The sequence below is a fragment of the Amaranthus tricolor genome, chromosome 11 (genome assembly GCF_026212465.1).
Source record: "Amaranthus tricolor cultivar Red isolate AtriRed21 chromosome 11, ASM2621246v1, whole genome shotgun sequence".
Taxonomy (NCBI): domain Eukaryota; kingdom Viridiplantae; phylum Streptophyta; class Magnoliopsida; order Caryophyllales; family Amaranthaceae; genus Amaranthus; species Amaranthus tricolor.
Window position 1 is genome coordinate 22,485,098 of NC_080057.1, and position 19,049 is coordinate 22,504,146.

The following is a 19,049-nucleotide window of genomic DNA, read 5'->3' on the forward strand; positions in this document are numbered from 1 at the left end:
AGCTGAAGTTTGGAGAGAATATTTCAAGGGCACTCCAAAGAACGAAAAATTAAAAATTTTTGATGTTATAACTCAAAAAGGAAAGTATATTTTGGGTTAGAAGTGATTTAAATGTATATATACACAAAAATTAAAAAAGATTGATAAATGAGTTAAAGTTTGAGATACATGTTTTTCCTATTTCTTTGAGTATGTTTTTTTCTCGCAAATTACTGTTACTAATAATTTTAAAGGACAAAAAAGTATATCTTTTGTACTTATCGCTTATTATAAAGATTTAACTTTTTATGATTATTTAATTCAAAATAATAAAGTTAATTAATGCAATATAGTAAACTAAATTATTTCTTCGTTTTTGTTTTTTGAGGTATAGACTAAGATTAATTCTTTGTTTCTTTTAGATAATGAAAAAGATCTTTACTAACTTGTTGATCCCCATCAATGTATTCAATGATCTCGACAACAAAATTTTATGATGATCGAGAACTAATGATCTCGTCCTCATCGACAGCGACGATTTGTCACCAATTTTATTTTTCTATCAAAGTCAACCAACTTAGTGTCAAGGCTTTTGTCACTTAGTTGACCAATATTTTGAATTTACATGGTTTACAATTATTCAAATAGGTCCAATTTATACCATGCATCGCCTCATTTGACCACATTATTACTATGATTCTATACTCCAAATTTATCTAATTTGACATTTTTTATATTCGAGTTATATTGGAGAATTTCTACTGTTAAGAAGAAAAAATAAGTTTTTTTTTTTTTTTTGTATATATCAATAGACTGAGTGAATGAAAAAACTAGATTAGAATCAAAAACCAGAATCTTACTTAAAAATGTAATATTTGCTCCAACTGCAATAAAATCTTATTCTTGAAGGAAAATAAAATTTAATCCTTGGTGTATGTTGCGAGAATCGATCCCTTGTCGCTGTTTTAGTCGTCTTATATGAGGACATCTCAATATGAAAAAGATCCATATAATAAACTTATTTTCCTAATTAATTACTTTAAAATTAGAAGTGATTGATTTAATAAAGAGTCGTCTTATCGTGAAACAATCTAATTTAAAAATTTGCGATTATGGAAACTTTTTTCCATTTTAAGATGACAGAAGTGCCCTAATATGCGCGGATTCCATCTCAACTGTCATAACTACCAAGTATACTAGAATTATCACTACTCATCAATGTCCTCCATTGTTCAATTGCTATCTTTTCCATTATCCTCTCCTTCTGATTCTTCATTCCCAATCCTTCAACACAATTTCCCAACCCCTCAAAAAGTCCCTATTCAATCCTGTTCATATTCAACTCCCTCTGTTTCTCTTCCAAAACCCACTTCAGAAATCCGCTCTAAAGAATCATGGGTCCAAACTCTTCGCTCTCAAGTTCGCTCTGGTCTTTTATCAGAAGCCATTTCAACCTACATTGCTATGTTAATGGAGGATATATTACCTGACAACTTCATTTTTCCCGCCATTATTAAAGCTGCTGCGGACCTTAGTGACTTGAATTTTGGGAAACAGGGTCATGCTCATGTGGTTAAATTTGGGTATGGGTCAAAATCAACTACTGTGGATAATACACTTGTGAATATGTATGGTAAATGTGGAGATATCAGGGATGTATATAAGGTGTTCGATGAAATGCGTCAAAGAGATCAAGTTTCTTGGAACTCTTTTATTTCAGCATTGTGTAGGCATGAGGAATGGGAGGATGCTCTAGAAGCGTTTTCGTGTATGCAAGCAGAAAACGTTGAAGCTAGCTCGTTTTCATTGGTGAGTTTAGTGAAGGTTTGTGGGAATTTGGGGGTTGTTAATGGGTTGAAGCTTGGTAAACAAATTCATGCTTATGCTTTAAGGAAAGGAGGTGTGACAACTTATAATATCAATGCATTGATGGCTATGTATGCAAAATTGGGGCAGCTTGATTATGCAAAATCCCTTCTTTACACATTTGAGGACTGCGATTTAGTCACTTGGAATACGATTATAAGTTCATCATCGCAGAATGACTCGTTTGTTGAAGCATTAGAGTTTTTGACATATATGGTTCGTGATGGAATTAACCCGGATGCAGTAACAGTTGCTAGTGTTTTACCTGCATGCTCTCATCTGGAGATGTTGGATTTAGGTAAAGAAATTCATGCTTATGTGATTAGAAATAAAAACTTGAGTGAAAATTCGTTTGTGTCTAGTGCTTTGATTGACATGTATTGCAATTGCAAGAAATTTGTAAGTGGTCGTCGAGTTTTTGATTACACCCATGTGAGGAACATTGCTATTTGGAATGCTATGCTAGCTGGTTATGCGCTAAACGGATGTTTTGACGATGCATTGAGACTTTTCGTTGAAATGCTAGAAGTTTCAGGGCTAATCCCAAATCCCACCACTATGGCAAGTGTTTTACCATCTTGTATTCATAGTCGATCCTTCTTAGACCGAGAAGGTATTCATGGTTTTGTCATCAAATTGGGTTTTGGTCACGATATGTATGTACGAAATGCTCTAATGGATATGTACTCTAGGATAGGAAAGGTTGAAATTTCGAGAGGTATATTCAATAGCATGGAGCAAAAGGATATTGTCTCGTGGAACACAATGATAACTGGCTCTGTTGTTTGTGGACTGCACAGTGAAGCTCTTCTGCTGCTTCATGAGATGCAACGACATGAAAATGATAATGATGAACATGAAAATGAAAACCATAGAAGAAACCATCAAAGAGCAAATTCGATTACTCTCATGGCGATTCTTCCTGGTTGTGCTTGCTTATCAGCACTCGCTAAAGGGAAAGAGATACACTCTTATGCCTTAAAAAATAATATGGCATCAGATGTTGCTGTCGGAAGTGCGCTAGTTGACATGTATGCGAAATGTGGGTGTTTGTCGTTATCCCAAAAAGTATTCGATCATATGCCAAAGAAGAATGTTATAACATGGAATGTGCTTATCATGGCTTATGGTATGCACGGGGAAGGAGACAAAGCGCTTAGTCTTTTCGAAAAAATGTCTGCCCAGTTTTCTCAGTCGAGTGAGGTGAAACCCAACGATGTAACATTTATCGCTGTATTTGCAGCCTGTAGCCACTCGGGTTTGGTCGATGAAGGCCTAAATCTTTTTCATAGTATGAGAGACGAATATGGGATTGATCCGAATTCTGATCATTATGCTTGCTTAGTAGACTTGCTTGGCCGAGCAGGGAAACTGCAAGCTGCCTATGAACTGATCAATAGCATGCCTGTGAATTATGACAAGACGGGTGCTTGGAGCAGTTTGTTGGGTGCTTGTCGGGTGCATAAGAATGTTGAGTTAGGGGAAATCGCAGCGAGAAATCTCATTGATTTAGAACCACATATTGATAGCCACTATGTTCTACTGTCTAATATTTATTCGTCAGCTGGGTTTTGGGAAAAGGCGTTGGATGTGAGGAAGAATATGAAGCAAATGGGAGTAAGAAAAGAACCGGGATGCAGTTGGATCGAACATGGCGATAAGGTTCATAAATTCCTCGCGGGTGATTCGTTGCACCCACAAAGTGCGCGACTCTATGGTTTCATCGAGGATTTATCAGAACGGATGAAAAAAGAAGGCTATGTTCCTGATACGTCGTGTGTTCTACACAATATCGATGAAGGGGAAAAGGAGACGCTATTGTGTGGGCATAGTGAGAAATTGGCTATAGCTTTCGGGATTCTGAATTCACCTCCTGGACGTATAATTCGTGTTGCAAAGAACCTACGAGTTTGCAATGATTGCCATACTGCTACCAAGTTTATATCGAAGATCGAAAACAGAGAAATTATTCTTCGAGATGTCAGGAGGTTTCATCATTTTAAAGATGGAATCTGTTCTTGTGGAGACTACTGGTGAATTATAGTTAGTTCTGTTAACTTCCCTCTTGATTGGAATTTGTCATTCAATTTGTTGTTATACTAGCTGTGTTTCATATACAATTACCAGTTGTGAACACAGGTGTGCAGACATGCAGTGTGCACATGATATCAGTTCTCATGTGTTTAACGGGGCGGGTCGACCATGGCCGTCTATTAGCAAGAACAAAGCGGGCTACCGCCCAGAACCCTAAAGTTTTAAGGGAAAAAAAACTTATTTTAATGTATACAAGTGATATTAATTTGATTCAAAATTTGGAAATAACTTCATTTTTTCCTAAGTGATATGAGTTCTTAGTGTTCTTTTATAAAATAGTTTAAATATCAACAATAAAAAACAAAAAGTGTATTATATTATTTGTTACGCCTTAAGTTTTTATTGGCCCTTTTTATCTTTTGCTCCAGGGTCCAAAAATAAACGTGACGGCATTGAGGTCGACCCAATCAACTTATAGTCCACATTATGTTATATCGGCTAAATCTTAAAGATTTTTAAGTCTAAATGATACTACTTACATTATAAAAGTACGTAAAAACGGAATATATTTTAGGCTGATTCAAAGGATATCTCATTCGCTTATTAAAAGTATATTTACACTAATAATCCTAAACTATGAATACTTGAATTTCTTAGAGTTATACTCGGTTCGGTTCCGATAGACTTCCAAAGCAAATGTGAAACACAAAACTAAGACTAACCAGCTCAATGTATAGCCAAAGGTCAAATATGTTTCACACTGTGATAAGCTAGGGACAAGTGACCTCATTCCTATATTTCAAATATTCCTAGCACTTCCATTCCTTTTTCCTTTTTTTGATTGTTGAATTTTAATTTTTATTTAATACAACTAAATAATTCGCTATATTCATTTTTGCAATTAAAAAAGTCTTGCATATAGATATTCATTCTGATTATTAAATTAATTGAAGTTCAGTATTTTGAATTGCTTCAAATAAATCTTGTGTACACATAAAATTTTACGTAATTATAAATCGATTTGATATTAGATCAAAATCAAATCAATTTGAATGTTAATTTTTGGAGTTTAATAAAATTTGGAAACAATTTTGTCATCTACCTATATTTTGTTTGTTGAAATATAATTATTAAATGCTCATTTTATCTGTTAGTGGGCCCAAGCTTAAAATACTTTATTGCTTTGCACTTTTGTTTGTTGATTATGTCTTTATTAAAGTTGCCTTATCTCTTAATTTAATAATGTTTGACATTGTTGCATTTAGTTTTGCCTTACCTTCTTGGCTTTAACAAAATGTAAATATTCAAAAGTATCCTAAAGAATTTTAATAAGCAAACAATACTAATAAGTGAATTTGATATAGAATTTTAAGCTAATATAATATTTAAAATGTAATTTTAACACATATTTCCTCTATATTATTGAGATTGCAATATTTTTACTAAAAATACTCATATAGATTTACGTAATACTGTAACTTTGGATTATATATTATATCAAGTGTTATTATCTACTTATCGCAATACTTGATTATAAATAAGGGACATAATGTGATTATAGTCCACAAGGCGAAATAAAGACTAGGAGTCCTATTTACTTTTGATATTTAGTAAATTGAGGCTCTCCCTCAACCATTATATTAATGTTAAATTAAGAACTACAATTTCCGTAAAACTTTAACGTTAGTGCTTTTGAAGCCCTAACCAACAATATAAAACTTTAACGTTACGCTCAACTAATGAATTATATAAGGAATTTGTTACTATAAAGACCCTTGTTTTCTGGGCCTTAGGCGATTGGGCGCTATAAATGAGTCTATTATCACCCCAGATTGTTTAAAAGAAAAATTAGACCCGACTTTCCTATGTTATAACATGAATAATTTATTAAAAATTAACAAGTTGATTCACTATAAACCACCTTATAATAATATCCTAAATCTGCCTTTAGAAAGTTAATAGATTGACATTATCATAGTTGTAGTCATCTTATCTAATGTAAACATAACCGACTCATGGCATCACATATTCACATGTACATAATAATTCCACAAATTGCAAAGTTTGTGATCTTTCTACTTTTCTACCGACCTCATTGGTTAATATTTTACTTTAATGATGCTACATTATAATTTGTATTCAAGATATTAATATAGTTGTATTAAACAGTGAAAATGTGAAATTATTAAAATTGTGTGCATGATATTAATAAGAGTTAAAATGTATAGATAAAAATTAAAGAAAATAATAAATATGTTTTTATAAAAGAAAACTATAATTAAAAAAGAAAAAAAAAGTGTGGTATCTCTTATAAACAAACAAATATTCTTTTATTCTAAATATTGAACCAGAATTATGATCCGCATACTTATTGTGGCTAGAGCTGTTCAAAAGTGACCCGACCTGAAAATCTGATCCGAAACCGACAGCAAACCGACCCGAAAATGTGTTCCTTTTTTAGGTTTATCGAACCGATATTACCCGACCCGAAGCTATACCCGAACGACAACCGAAAATGAGAAAACTGAACCCAAGCTGTAACCAATTTTTCTAACCGACACGTAACTATTAATCGAGATTATCCGAACTTAATAGTGATCGACCCGAATTATGCTCAAAACCGAACTCGATCCAGCTAAAACCGACTTAACCCGAATGAAGTTTAGATCGAATTGCTGTAAACCTGAACCAATTTTTTACATAGAAGTATGATTGACTCATATTCAATCATCTTATTAGTTATTCTAATAAAGTCATAAATATTTTAGTAAAATAAATTTTATAAATACATGGTTTCATATATTTAGAGTTAATAATCAATGGTCAATGTTTATTTAACTACTTTTAATCGAATTATATAAAAATTGATAGAAATTTATAATTTTAATTTCCGGTCAAACAAGCAAAAGTAGCAATGTAATAATGATCACTAATTGATTTGCATTTTAACTATTTTGCTTTAAGTAAAGGAACCTATCAGCAATTAAAAAATGACTAACAACTTAATCTGATACTGACTCGATCAATAGTAATTAGTAATTCGCAATTCGTAGCCAAATTCTGCTTGAAAAATACCCGAACCTGATCTGCATCCGGTAAAATCGAAACAATTATTAACCGATGACAACCCGAGTCCGATTGAAACTCGACACAAACTTCAACCGACACCAAACTGATGCTAACCTGATAGCTCGAATAACGATCTTCAACCGAACTGTGACTAACCGATCCAACCCGAGTATGATCCGTCGCAACACGCATCCGAATATAACCGATCCGAAATACAACCAAATCGAATGATACCTGTTCGAAATCGATCCGATTACCCGAATGAACACCTCTAATTATGACATAGATTTAGTTAAAGTAATACTTTCTCTGTCTCTAACATATTGAAATTACATAATTGTTCACAAAAAGTAGATTCTATTAAATTGTAAAAAGAAACAAAAAAACTTAGATAAGAATTAAAGCAAGAGGTGAAGACAGTCACTAGAAAAATATAAGTTAAGATATATAAAAATAAAAAGTATTCTATATTTAACTTTTTTTTTTTTTAAAGCTATTTTCTTTGTTATCGACTTTGCGATATGATCTTATTCACTTTTGACATCAAATCATGATCAGCAGGACAACCTTTTTGTACGCAGCCACGTAGGATAAATATTCCTGCTCGACGTGGCTTCTTTACATAGGTCAGATTTTATATATATATATATATATATATATATATATATATATATATATATATATATATATATATATATATATATATATATATATATATATATATATATATATATATATATATATATATATATATAATGAAATAAGAAGAATTTTAAAATGAGAAGGGTGAGAAGAATTTTTGTTTGATTTTATTTGGTTACTATATATACAAAAAAGAATACGATGTTATAAATTAAGAACATTTTAAAAATTATTTCATAGTTATCTTTCAGTGTAACATAGTTACTTTTACAATTATGAGTTTTGGCTCAATCATGATCATAGATTTTTTTTATTTTAGTGAAATCAAGGGTGTAGAGTCCTTCTTATCCTTCTCATTTTCAACCTCTTCTCAATGGATCCCTCCCTTCTATATATATATATGTACCTCATGTTTTTCGGTTGTTTTTTAATGGCCTTCAACTTTCAATTTGCTCCTAAATCCGTAAACTATGGTCTTTATATTTTTTTCACAAATTTTTATGAGAGACGGTCTCTTTGAAAGAACATTTATAATTTCCATTATATATTTTTTAAAATATTGTAAATAGGCATTAAAAATGATGTATGTAGACAATTAAGATATTAAAAGTAGGCATTAAGTTTACCTTAAGTAAGCGTTAAGGATAATGTAAGTAGGCATTAAGAATACGGTAAGTAGGTATTAATTTTTAATGGGCTAGATTTGAGATATATCTCTCAAAAAGACGGTCTCTTAAGAGACTAGTTGTATATTCTTTTCAAACTATATCTTGTATGAGATCGTCTCGCCGTGAGTTAGGTTTATACAAAAGGAGAATTTAGTGTTTTTTAATAGTTAGTCTCTCAGTCTCTCCTCATTTACATAAGTAGTAAAATGACTAAAATTTAGTAAAAAGGAAAACTTAATTGGAGAATGAGACGAAAAATAAGTACTCCATGATATAAATAAGTTGTTCAAATGAAGAAATAGTATAAGTTAGTGGATATAATATTAAAAAAAAGAGTGAAACCATCGTCAAAGAAACAATATGCAAAATGCAACGCATATCTAAAATAAAATTGGTGCAAATTACGAGATACAAAAAACTGTATAATTTTTTTGGGGAAAGGTTATGTTTTTGAGATAGTAGTACTTGTCATTTTTATTTTGAGTTATTGTCTTATTCGGAGAGCGTGTGCCCTGGACTCATCCAAAAAATTTAAAAACGATAGTTAATGACCTATAATAGTATATACTGCCTCTGTTTCTTTTTATTTGTTCATTTTAAGTTTTTCCTGAGAGAGAAATTTATTTTTATGTGCAAGGTTAATATTATCTAGAACTATATTAGTTAAAATATCAGTAATAAAAAACAAAAAGAATAATTATTACGAAATATATTTTTTTGATATATTTTTTATCTTTGGTCCAGGAGCTCGCTTAAAAATGAATGACACGCCATTGGGAAGAAGGTAGTGTGTGCATCTGTCCCATTGAGATTGTAGCATTACATAAATTTATGTAAAAGTTTTTAAATGTAAATGTTGCAATTTTAATGGGACGGAGGGAGTATTTGTCAGCTTCTCATACTTCCTCTGTTGCTGCCACTGCCACCTAGCATAGATATGCTGACTTAGCTGCTGACTTATAAGGTTGAGTCAGCTTAGGATTAGAGTTGCACAATATTCTATATGCTTGCTTTTACGTCTTCGTAATTAAGTAGAGCAACTAGCTAGAAAAATGTGATTTCTGATTTACTGTTGTTTGTTCTAACTGTATGGCTTTTTTTTTTTTTTCAATCGATGATTAGGACTATATTAGTATATTTCTTTTATTAGAAAATAGAGTGCATTTTAACATTTAACTGGTGTTACATAATTTGATTTTTGTATTAAATATTATTAGAAAAATAGCTTAAATTTAATTATAATTAAATATTTTAATTTTAATTCACAATTTACAAGAAATTTGATAAATCACGTGACATTGCTTTTTGTTGAACAACTTCCAGCCACATATAAGGACAATATAAGTTGTAGAATGGAAATCAAAATCACAAATTAATCCAATATATTCTTTTATATTTTCAAAATAAAATGAAATTGAGATTTTAAATACCAAATAAAAATAAACTAATTATATGAAAACTGTATTATTTTAAAAGTCATTATTAATAGTATATATAAGCATTATCGGTCATCTACAAAAAAGTTTCATTACTAGATGTTAGGATTGAATTAAGTACAATATACAGATTAAACAAGATAACTTTTTTAAAAAACAGGAAATTAAAAAAAAAGACAAAAGTAGGAGTTGACATAGCGGTTAAAGATGATCTCTTTCACCATGTGACCTTGCAATATAGATTCGATTATGACTGCGTGCCTATATAGAGAATTAGTTTTTTTTTTAAGAGATTTTCTATTTTTACCCGATTAAAAAAAGGGGGGAATTAATTGTAGAAATCATATGATGATGATGTTATGTATACCCCAAAATTCAAACCCAAATGGCCTTAGCTTCCCTTAGCAAGGGCACCAATTTTCCTTGAACTTGTAGGGTAATAAGTTCTTTAGCACCACCAATGTATCTCTGGCCTATAAAGAGGGCAGGAATAGAGGGAGATTGCCCTAGTATTTGTAATGCCATATCAATCTCATCTCCATTTGGAGTTTGATCAAGCTCATAAACTGTTGGATTTGCTCCATAGCTACTTATAAGTTGTTTCATTGAATGAGACATACAACATGAACTCCTACTAAATATCACTACTGCCTTTTCTTCTACTAAATGGTATACTCTATCCATAATCAAACCCACTTCAACAACAAAAATATTTTGATTTTGACCGGAGTATTCGTCTGGACTTATGCAAAATGTCCGACCGCAGAGGCTAATTCTTAATCGAACTTAAATATTAGTTTTGTTTAGTTTGGTTGCTCGTGTTTAGGCCACAAAGTTGTGAAAAAAAAAATTATTGTGTATTTTTATTCAGCTCTGATTTAAGAAAAGGTTTAAGTTGAATAGAAGGTTGGTAAGATGTAGCTTGTTTTGGAACTCATGTTGTTTTGTAAGGCTAATAGTTTTTGTCTTGAAATTTTTGGGTGGATACCCCATGCATTTATAGTGCTTTAGATGCTTGTATAAAGCTTACGTACGTACCCTTTAAACAAAAGTATGTGTCATCACAATGAAAAAGCTAAGTATTATAGAGAATTATCCTAAAACAAATCCTTTGTGTTCTTTGATGTTGACACTAGTGATTACTATGGGTGATTATATGCTCACTTATGTCATCATGATTGCACTTATTATTTTATATTTTTATATTTATATGTTGATAAATGTAGTAAAATAAACAAGTTAGATATTAATTGGTTTAGAATAAAAATAAGTGTAAACTGATCATATTTAGTTTATGTATACGGTTATAATCTATATATTATATTAAAAAAATATGTACTGGTTATGTTCATAGAAATTTTATTATATGTAACAATAATTATTCGAATTCAAACTCATTAAGCACATTTTTTTAAAAATTTGTAACATTACTTCTCCAATTGCAACTTAAAGTCGACGTAAAGTTGATGTACATTTTTAGTGTATATTTATACATTCCCTCCTCGCTCCGTGAAATCACGCTCCACGACTCCATTCTCCTCGTCCCTCGACACCGCGTCACGGCCTCACTCACCAGCCAGGCAGCGGCAACAATCGCTTCTTTTGCCCTACTCATCAGCGTCCAACAGTCCAACTTCGCTTGTACATGTAAATGTAATGTATGTATCTACCTTTGTTTTTCTTCTTGCTTTTCAAAATAAATCTATTTTTATTTAGTTGTTAATTATGAATTTGTTTCAATGTTAAACATTGTTTTTTATTCATGATTCTACAATTTGTCCATTAACATTTATTTAATCAATTCAACGTTTTTGACTAGTAGAATTTTCAAATTTAGGATTTATTTTTTGATGTTGAAATTTATTAGAATTTTAATCGATTAATAATTTAAATCTACATTTTTGGCTTAATTTCGTAAAACTTCAAATAAAAACACCCTATTTCCATAGAAATATATAATATAATAAACTTTAAAAGGTTATTTGGTGATATAGTTTTAAATTTTATGACATATTAGGTAATATATCCTTATTAACATGCGCCCAAGAGACGTTCGTCTAAAGTGTTTGGTAGCAAGATCGTCCTTTTTTATACGTAAAAAACAAAATCTTTGTATACCATTGATCTAATACCTTGATGAAACTGATTAAATAAAAATGGGCCTGAAAACCCAACAATGAGAAAAAAAAATAACCTACTTATAAGTTCAGAGGAAGTTCATTATCAAAACCAATTGATAGTATTACGATTGGAGTTATTTCTTAATTAAGTTTATAAAGTGATGTATGCTATTTTCTTTCTGTGATGTTAAACAACTCACATATATGTAACAAATGGGCACTTTAACAAATACCAAAACTTAATCCTTTAATATTATTTTAATAATACTAATAATTTTAACAATTTTGTAGAGCTTTAAAATTTTGATTTTCTTTATAATTTTTTAAAAGCCTTAATATCATCTTAGAGAATGATTATTTAAACTATAATTTGGATTATTCTTTTAATAGATGGAAATTTAAGAATTATTCTTTTAATTGATGGAAATTGAAGGATTATTCTTTTTAATAGATGGAGATTGGATTCAAAGAGATGGAAATTGAAGTATTTTAAACCTAAAAAGAGTAGCCTTCTTTTAATAATTACCGACCTGATTTGGATTATTTTTTAATTAACTTTAATTTTTTTTGTCGATAATAGTTGGAATCTATAGGAATAAAATCTATAGATTTGTCTTTGTTTGATCATGATCTATATTATAATATAAATGGAGGGCGAGTTTATTAGAGATTAATGATTATGATTTTACTTTATATTTTTTTTATGAGTCGATTTAATTTGAGATGGTTTTTTAAGAAGATCATCTTTCATATATGAATTTTGTGTAAATTAAATCATGAGAGAAAAGGTTTTAATTTTATAAACCAAATACAAAAGGTGGACGAGAAAAATTGTGTCTCTCTAAAGAACATGCATTATAGTTCATTTTATTTTACGGAAATTATTCCATAAGAAAAAAATTGATTTTACTATGTCCATGAGAATTAAATATGTCATAAAAATTAAAGAGATTCCCTTAATTTAAAGATTAGGTTTTATTTCAGTTGAAGTAAGTATCACTTTTTACAAAAAAATTCCTAAATTCGATTCTCATTAACCATTCATATTTCTCAACCTACCATAAAAAAGTTAGAAAGCCTTTGACCATAAATTACCAACTGCATAAATAACAAGCAGAGACGTATTTAAAGCCATTCAATGATGTCAACTGACAACATTCTACTTATTTATAAATTCATATACCTAAAAAATACTAACATATGTATTTGGTTAAGTTGGTTAAAGATTTACTACCCGAGTTCAAACCATATTAAGAACTTTTTTTTAAATATTATTGATATTTTTTAATTTTATTCTAAATTCATCCTGATAAGAAGGCAATGAGCTTTCGGTGAAGCTAAGGGCCAAATAAGTTTTAGAGACAACATACTTAGGCATTCCCACATTTGTAGTATCCTCGTAGGGAAGGGAATATGCCATTGGTGGTTAGCTTGATTTGATTGTACAATGAGATTCTATTCTTTTATGATCCACCATGGTACACTTCTTTGCTTCACCTTAAGATTTTATTTTTCTTTTTTATTCCCTCTTCCTTTCATCTCAATTCTCATGTAATCTCATGTTTTCAACTTCCTAAAGCTTTAATGCATTTTTGCATAGTTTTCTCTTAATGAAAATCACACTCAGGACAAAAAATAACTAGGTCAATATTTATTTTGTCTTTATTTTTTCTTAGCCCTTATCTCATTAACTTTTATATATATATATATATATATATATATATATATATATATATATATATATATATATATATATATATATATATATATATATATATATATATATATATATATATATATATATATAGAGATTATAATGGTCTCTTAACACAATATACTCATTTTTTAACTCTTGCGTAAATCTCTTGTATAGAGAGTAAAACAGAACCGAAAAACCTATATGCTCATTACATTGTCATAATCAGAATTAGTTTTGTATGCGTTTTGATCTAGGTACTAAAGGCAGAGTCCAAATTAGTGATTACTGAACCGGAAGAAATTCTCTAAGAATCTCACCAAGGACAACGCATTAAATGAAAATTGCATAGAGGCAGTAAAACTACAATACTCTACCCATTTCAATGATTAGGCTAAGGTACACTTTTCTCTGAAAATACAAGGGGATAACCCCTAAAACGAGAAAAGGTTATTCTTTGTATTTAATGCACCATTGTAAGACCAGTAAGACATTGTTATGTCAAGGCTTGTAGTTGACTCTACTAGGAAATCACTTCGAAATTATTAACGACTTTCTTTCAAGAACATTTTAAACATTCTCAAATGTGTCAAATGTTGAGACATAAATATCACCTCACTCCATCATTTTCTAGGTATCAAATATTTATCAAAACAAGCATTTACTCTCTAATATTTATTGAACTCTAAGAAATATTTATTGAGAACTAAATGGTTCTTCATTTACCCTAGAAAGACAAGAGAATTAAACCAATTTTACTAAAGCCTACGCCATGAAACAAACTCTAGTATTACTCATGCAGGAATTGTCATCAAAGATTCTTACTGACTTGGGCTTTGGAAAAGGTCCCCAGAAAATATATCTGCGTCCTCCTAACCCTTGTTACTTGTGTAGGAATTGTCATCGAGATGTTTTTATTGCAAGAAAGGCTAGATAACAAGAATAAACTTCATCCTAGCATAAATCTCTCTTGAGATCAACCATTCCACTAAGCATAAACCTAGTGATTAATTGAATTTGGTCCTAGATAGGAACAATTTGAAATTTTGTCACATGCTTAATCAGTGTTTGTCCTGAGTAAATTACAGATTTATAGAGTTTTGATTTCAAATTATATATAATGAACTCAAATGATCAACTTGTTAAATCATATGTTCGTATTTACATGAAGTTAGAGATGACATTTATTATTAAAGATACATCAGTAAATAACCTCTTATTATACGATGATATTATTGCATACATACGACCTTTCAATTTCCACCATATAGCCATAGCTTATTCAATCACATTGACTTAGATAAAATGCTCTATATTAACGAGATTATGGAGTATATTTGTCAAATTAAACTATTTCCCCTCTAAAGGAAACTACGTCTTTTTCTTTTGCAAAATTATTCACAGTGGACGAGAAAAATATTAAATTATTAATATAAAATTTTCCTATATTCTACACTTTGATGTTGCAGCTTCATGAAGTGTGAAATTTTGTTCTTTTTATTTTGCAGATTCTTTTTTCTAATTTAAGTTTTTCATGACCAAATTAAGCAGAGAATCATTGGAAGCAAAAAAATGTACTGAATAAAATGCACAAGGGGCAAATAGAACTCTGTTTAATGTTGTCAACCGACATAATTTAACATTTTATATCCCAAATTATGCATAAGTAATGGGCGGATCCAACCCTGTTTAATGTTGTTAACTGACCTCATTTAAAATTTTATATCTCTAAATATACTAATAAGTTTAGTTAAAATATTAGTGTGTGACAACATTGTCCCAGATTTAAATCTTATTATCAATATTTTTTAAAAGTATTACTTAATATATTAACATCATTTGATTTTATTTTGCATCGAACCCTAGTCAAATCATATTCTTAGTGAGACAACCTTATTTTAGTAGTTTAATTAATAGTAATTAATTAAGTTAATTTGAATTATTAATTTTAAGTATGTTAATTAAGTTAATTGAAAATTGTACGATCAAAATTGGTTAAAAGAAAAATCATTAAAACGTAAAGTGTCATGTGATGACACCTAAGCCATGTATGTGTCATGTATAGGTGATTGAGTGTCATTTTGCTTATAACTCATCACCCTCATTCATTATTCTCTAAACCTTCATAATCAGAAAACCCATTCCTGGATCACAAACCATCATCTTCATCTCTATTATCATCACTCATCAATTCTCATCACTTCATCTTGAATTTCTGGAAAAACATAAACTCAAGTCCTTGATCTTAGTTCATTCATACAAACTTGAATTTATGTTATCATTATCATCCATTAAAGAAGAAAATCTGAAAATCCAATCTGGTTCTTTCTTCAATTAGAAAATAACAAGTGAATTGGGAGTCTTTTGTATTCTTTGTTTCATCCATTTCAAAGGCTTTTGTTGGGTTCAATTGAGGTATCTAAGTTTATGGTTTCAATTTGGGTCTTTGATTCAACTTTAAGCATCAACTTGAATTTAAGTTTGAGTATATGGGTTCAATTAGTAATTGGGTTCTTGTTAGTGTTGATTAGTATTGGTTATTTGGGTTATTTGATTTTTAATATAAAGTTTGGTAGTTTCTTTCATAACAATAGAGCTTCGAGTCACGGTCACATGGGCACTTGAATCGCCCCAAAATGAGTTCGTATGAGAGAGTTATGCCCAAAATACTAAGAGTATCCTGAAAATTCGAAAATAGCATTTTTGATTTACTTGTTCATAATTAAAGTTGGGTTCAAATTGAGTATTCTTTTTAATCAAGTATTTAGGATTATTATATATCCTTCAACTGGGTTTTATTGTTTACGTTATATTGAGTTACGAGTTCTTATTTAATTAATATGGGTATTTGGTTCTAGTATCAAATTTGGGAACATAAGTATCAATTGGGTATTTGTTTAGTCGATATTATTTGGGTATGATATAAGTTGGGTATTTGGGATTATAATTGGGGTAAAATTAGTTAAACTCCATTGATAGCAACTCAAGCTTTTACATGTTGTTGGTTGATGATGAATTAATATTCGTTGCTATTCATGGCGTAGAAAGGTAATCTAACAAACGCTACTACCTTTTCAATTTAATTTAATTATTTCAAAGTTTAAGTTACCTTTTATAAGGTGTGGTATTATTGCTATTGATATTTGAGAAAAATTGTATAATTTTTTGTATTCAAAATTTTGGATTTTGACTTTGTTTGGCCTTGCTTCTAGTCCTTGATCAAAATTATGTTTTGTATGTTCACAACTTTATAAATATGAGCTTTTAAATATTATACTATGAAAATGAGTTATGATTATTGATTTAAAGAAAATCAAGTGATTTATTGATTCGTTTTATATTGAAATGTTCGACATTAAAAAATGTCCGTTTTTGGGAATTGGCAATGCATATTTGTATTCGGATAATTGTGAAATCCTATAGCTTGATAATAGGTAATGGTTATTCGGATCGGTCTCGAGACCCCGATCCCGTTTCGTTCTTGCAAGAACTGTATTTTCGGTGATGACGATCACCCGTGTTCTCAAGATTTAGATCAAGCCTACTTCCTGACGGTCCATATATTCCCACGTTTTAAAGTATTGTTATATTATTGTTTAATATGAGTTTTGAATAAATACGTTTGGTATATAAAGTTTTGTTTGTTTCGCAAATGAAATCATATGTTTCATTTGTCGTATTGTTTCGCTATTGACTTTTAAAGTAATAGCCACATTTTGATTTTCGCTATTAACTTGTAAAGTTATAGTCGTATTTAATTCACTATGAATCAAAGGTTTTTAGTCGTATTTATGTCAATACCAAATGATCTTTTAAAAAGAGCTTGGGATTTGATAAATTAATGTTTTATAAGGAGATACCAAATGAGCAAAAGATTAAATTGGAAATGTTTGTTAATGACTTGTATATAAATGTAATAGTTTGTTGGATTACTAAATAATTCAATTGTTGACAGTCTTTGATGGGACCTATCCTTGCGGAGGATAGATCCATTTTCATATTAGCTTTGCTGTGGAAACGATGCCTACTTGTATTATATGTTGCTTGCAAGGCGATGATTTCTTTTTAAAATACTTAATGTAAATTAGATATTTGTAAATTAAATTGTAATAATTTTAAAATGTTTTGCAAATAGTATTCACTTATTATGTAAAAAGTTTTAAATACTCTGATATTGATATACTGTGGCTATGTAGTTACAGATCGGATTTAGTCCAGACTTCTATAAATCTTCTACTGTGCTTTGTAGACAGTAGTATTACACTGTTTATACTGATTTGGACTGTTTCACTTGGTCCATTGCTCCGACTTTTTCACATTACAAAATATTGAAATTAAAGCTGCCAAATCAATGGCAGGAAAACTAAAAACTTATGTGGAGCACAGCTGCACAGGTGTTGGCCATGTATTCTTAATGTTTGTTTAATCAACCGGTGATAATTAATACTCCCTCCAATTCAGCACTAACGTCTCATTTACTTTATACACTCTATCTAATATACTTATTCAATCCTTGATATTTTTAATTGTTCATTATTAAAAATTATGGAAAGTTGATATGAATAATCCTTGCATTGAGAAGAATCAAATAAGATCCCACATGACTATGTTTTAACTTGTAGATTAATAATAAAATACAAATTAAGAGTAAGGGATGAATAGTGTTCAAAAATCAAATGGGATGTTAGTGCTGAATTGGAGGGAGTACTATGTTTATTGACCTGATTCTTATTGATTATAGCTGATTTCTATTGATTGAAATTCATTTTTATTGATTATAATTGATTTTTATAAATTGAAACTGATTTTACTAATTGAAACCGATTTTACTGTTTGTAAGAATTGTAATTGATTTTAGTTATAAATTATAACTAAGTTGTACCGATTAAAATTCATTTTAATTAAATTTAACTTATTTTTACTAACTGTAACTGTAACTCGTTTATGAAAGTAGTTCATTTATGAAGTAATAAAATATTCGGAGTAATCGAAATTTTCAGGAGGAGATAAATTTAGGTACTAAGGTTTGTATGTTGGAAGAGATAAATTTTATGATGTGCTCAAATTTCTTATTCAGCAACAAATGTTATAGTAAAGCCCATTTTTAAAAATGGATCATACTTTATTTTAATCTAAACCTAAGTATCCATTTTCGATGTTTTTAGACCCTTCTAAAATTCAACCATTATTTAACATACAAAGCCTATTTTTAATGAAAATTTGAAATGTTTAATCCAATTTATCAAAATAATAAACAAAATAATATAACTTTCAATTATATTCCAAAACTAAGCGTGAAATTTCCAAACCTGAGGTTTGGGGCTGTTCACAGTTAGTAACTGCGAACAGGTCAAATAGTTGTTCGCAGTTAGTAAATGCGAACAGCCCTTTGACCTGTTTGCAGTTACTAACTGCGAACAGAATGCTCCACAAATACGCACATCAGCTTCCTATTTTCTCATTTTTTCCAATTCTCAAAACCTTACCTTATCACTCGACATTCTCCCTCTAAAACCATAGATTCAATCATTTAATTCTT

The 19,049-nt window shown here is 30.0% G+C and overlaps 3 protein-coding genes across 3 annotated transcripts in view; 2 read left to right on the top strand and 1 right to left on the bottom strand.

Moving 5' to 3' along the window:
• Nucleotides 1-1,113: 1,113 nt before the first annotated feature.
• Nucleotides 1,114-4,189, top strand: LOC130827391 (pentatricopeptide repeat-containing protein At3g57430, chloroplastic). Its single transcript, XM_057693098.1, has one exon. The coding sequence runs from the start codon at nt 1,198-1,200 to the stop codon at nt 3,880-3,882; it is 2,685 nt and encodes an 894-aa protein (XP_057549081.1). The 5' UTR covers nt 1,114-1,197; the 3' UTR covers nt 3,883-4,189.
• A 5,739-nt stretch (nt 4,190-9,928) lies between these two features.
• Nucleotides 9,929-10,507, bottom strand: LOC130827392 (monothiol glutaredoxin-S1-like). Its single transcript, XM_057693099.1, has one exon. It carries the CDS (start codon nt 10,376-10,378, stop codon nt 10,070-10,072), a length of 309 nt encoding a protein of 102 aa, XP_057549082.1. The 5' UTR covers nt 10,379-10,507; the 3' UTR covers nt 9,929-10,069.
• Nucleotides 10,508-15,580: 5,073 nt separating this feature from the next.
• LOC130827393 (uncharacterized) overlaps nt 15,581-19,049 on the top strand; it is a 5,764-nt gene continuing 2,295 nt past the window's right edge. Inside the window, exons 1-2 of the mRNA XM_057693100.1 lie at nt 15,581-16,558; nt 17,466-19,049. The exon at nt 17,466-19,049 is cut by the window's right edge and continues 2,295 nt beyond it. The gene's annotated coding sequence lies outside the window, so the exon portion shown is untranslated. The remainder of the gene's footprint in view (nt 16,559-17,465) is intronic.

Excerpts from the sequence above, each read along its gene's own strand:
- LOC130827391 (XM_057693098.1), top strand. The coding sequence starts at position 1,198 with ATGTCCTCCATTGTTCAATTGCTATCTTTTCCATTATCCTCTCCTTCT.
- LOC130827392 (XM_057693099.1), bottom strand. The coding sequence starts at position 10,378 with ATGGATAGAGTATACCATTTAGTAGAAGAAAAGGCAGTAGTGATATTT.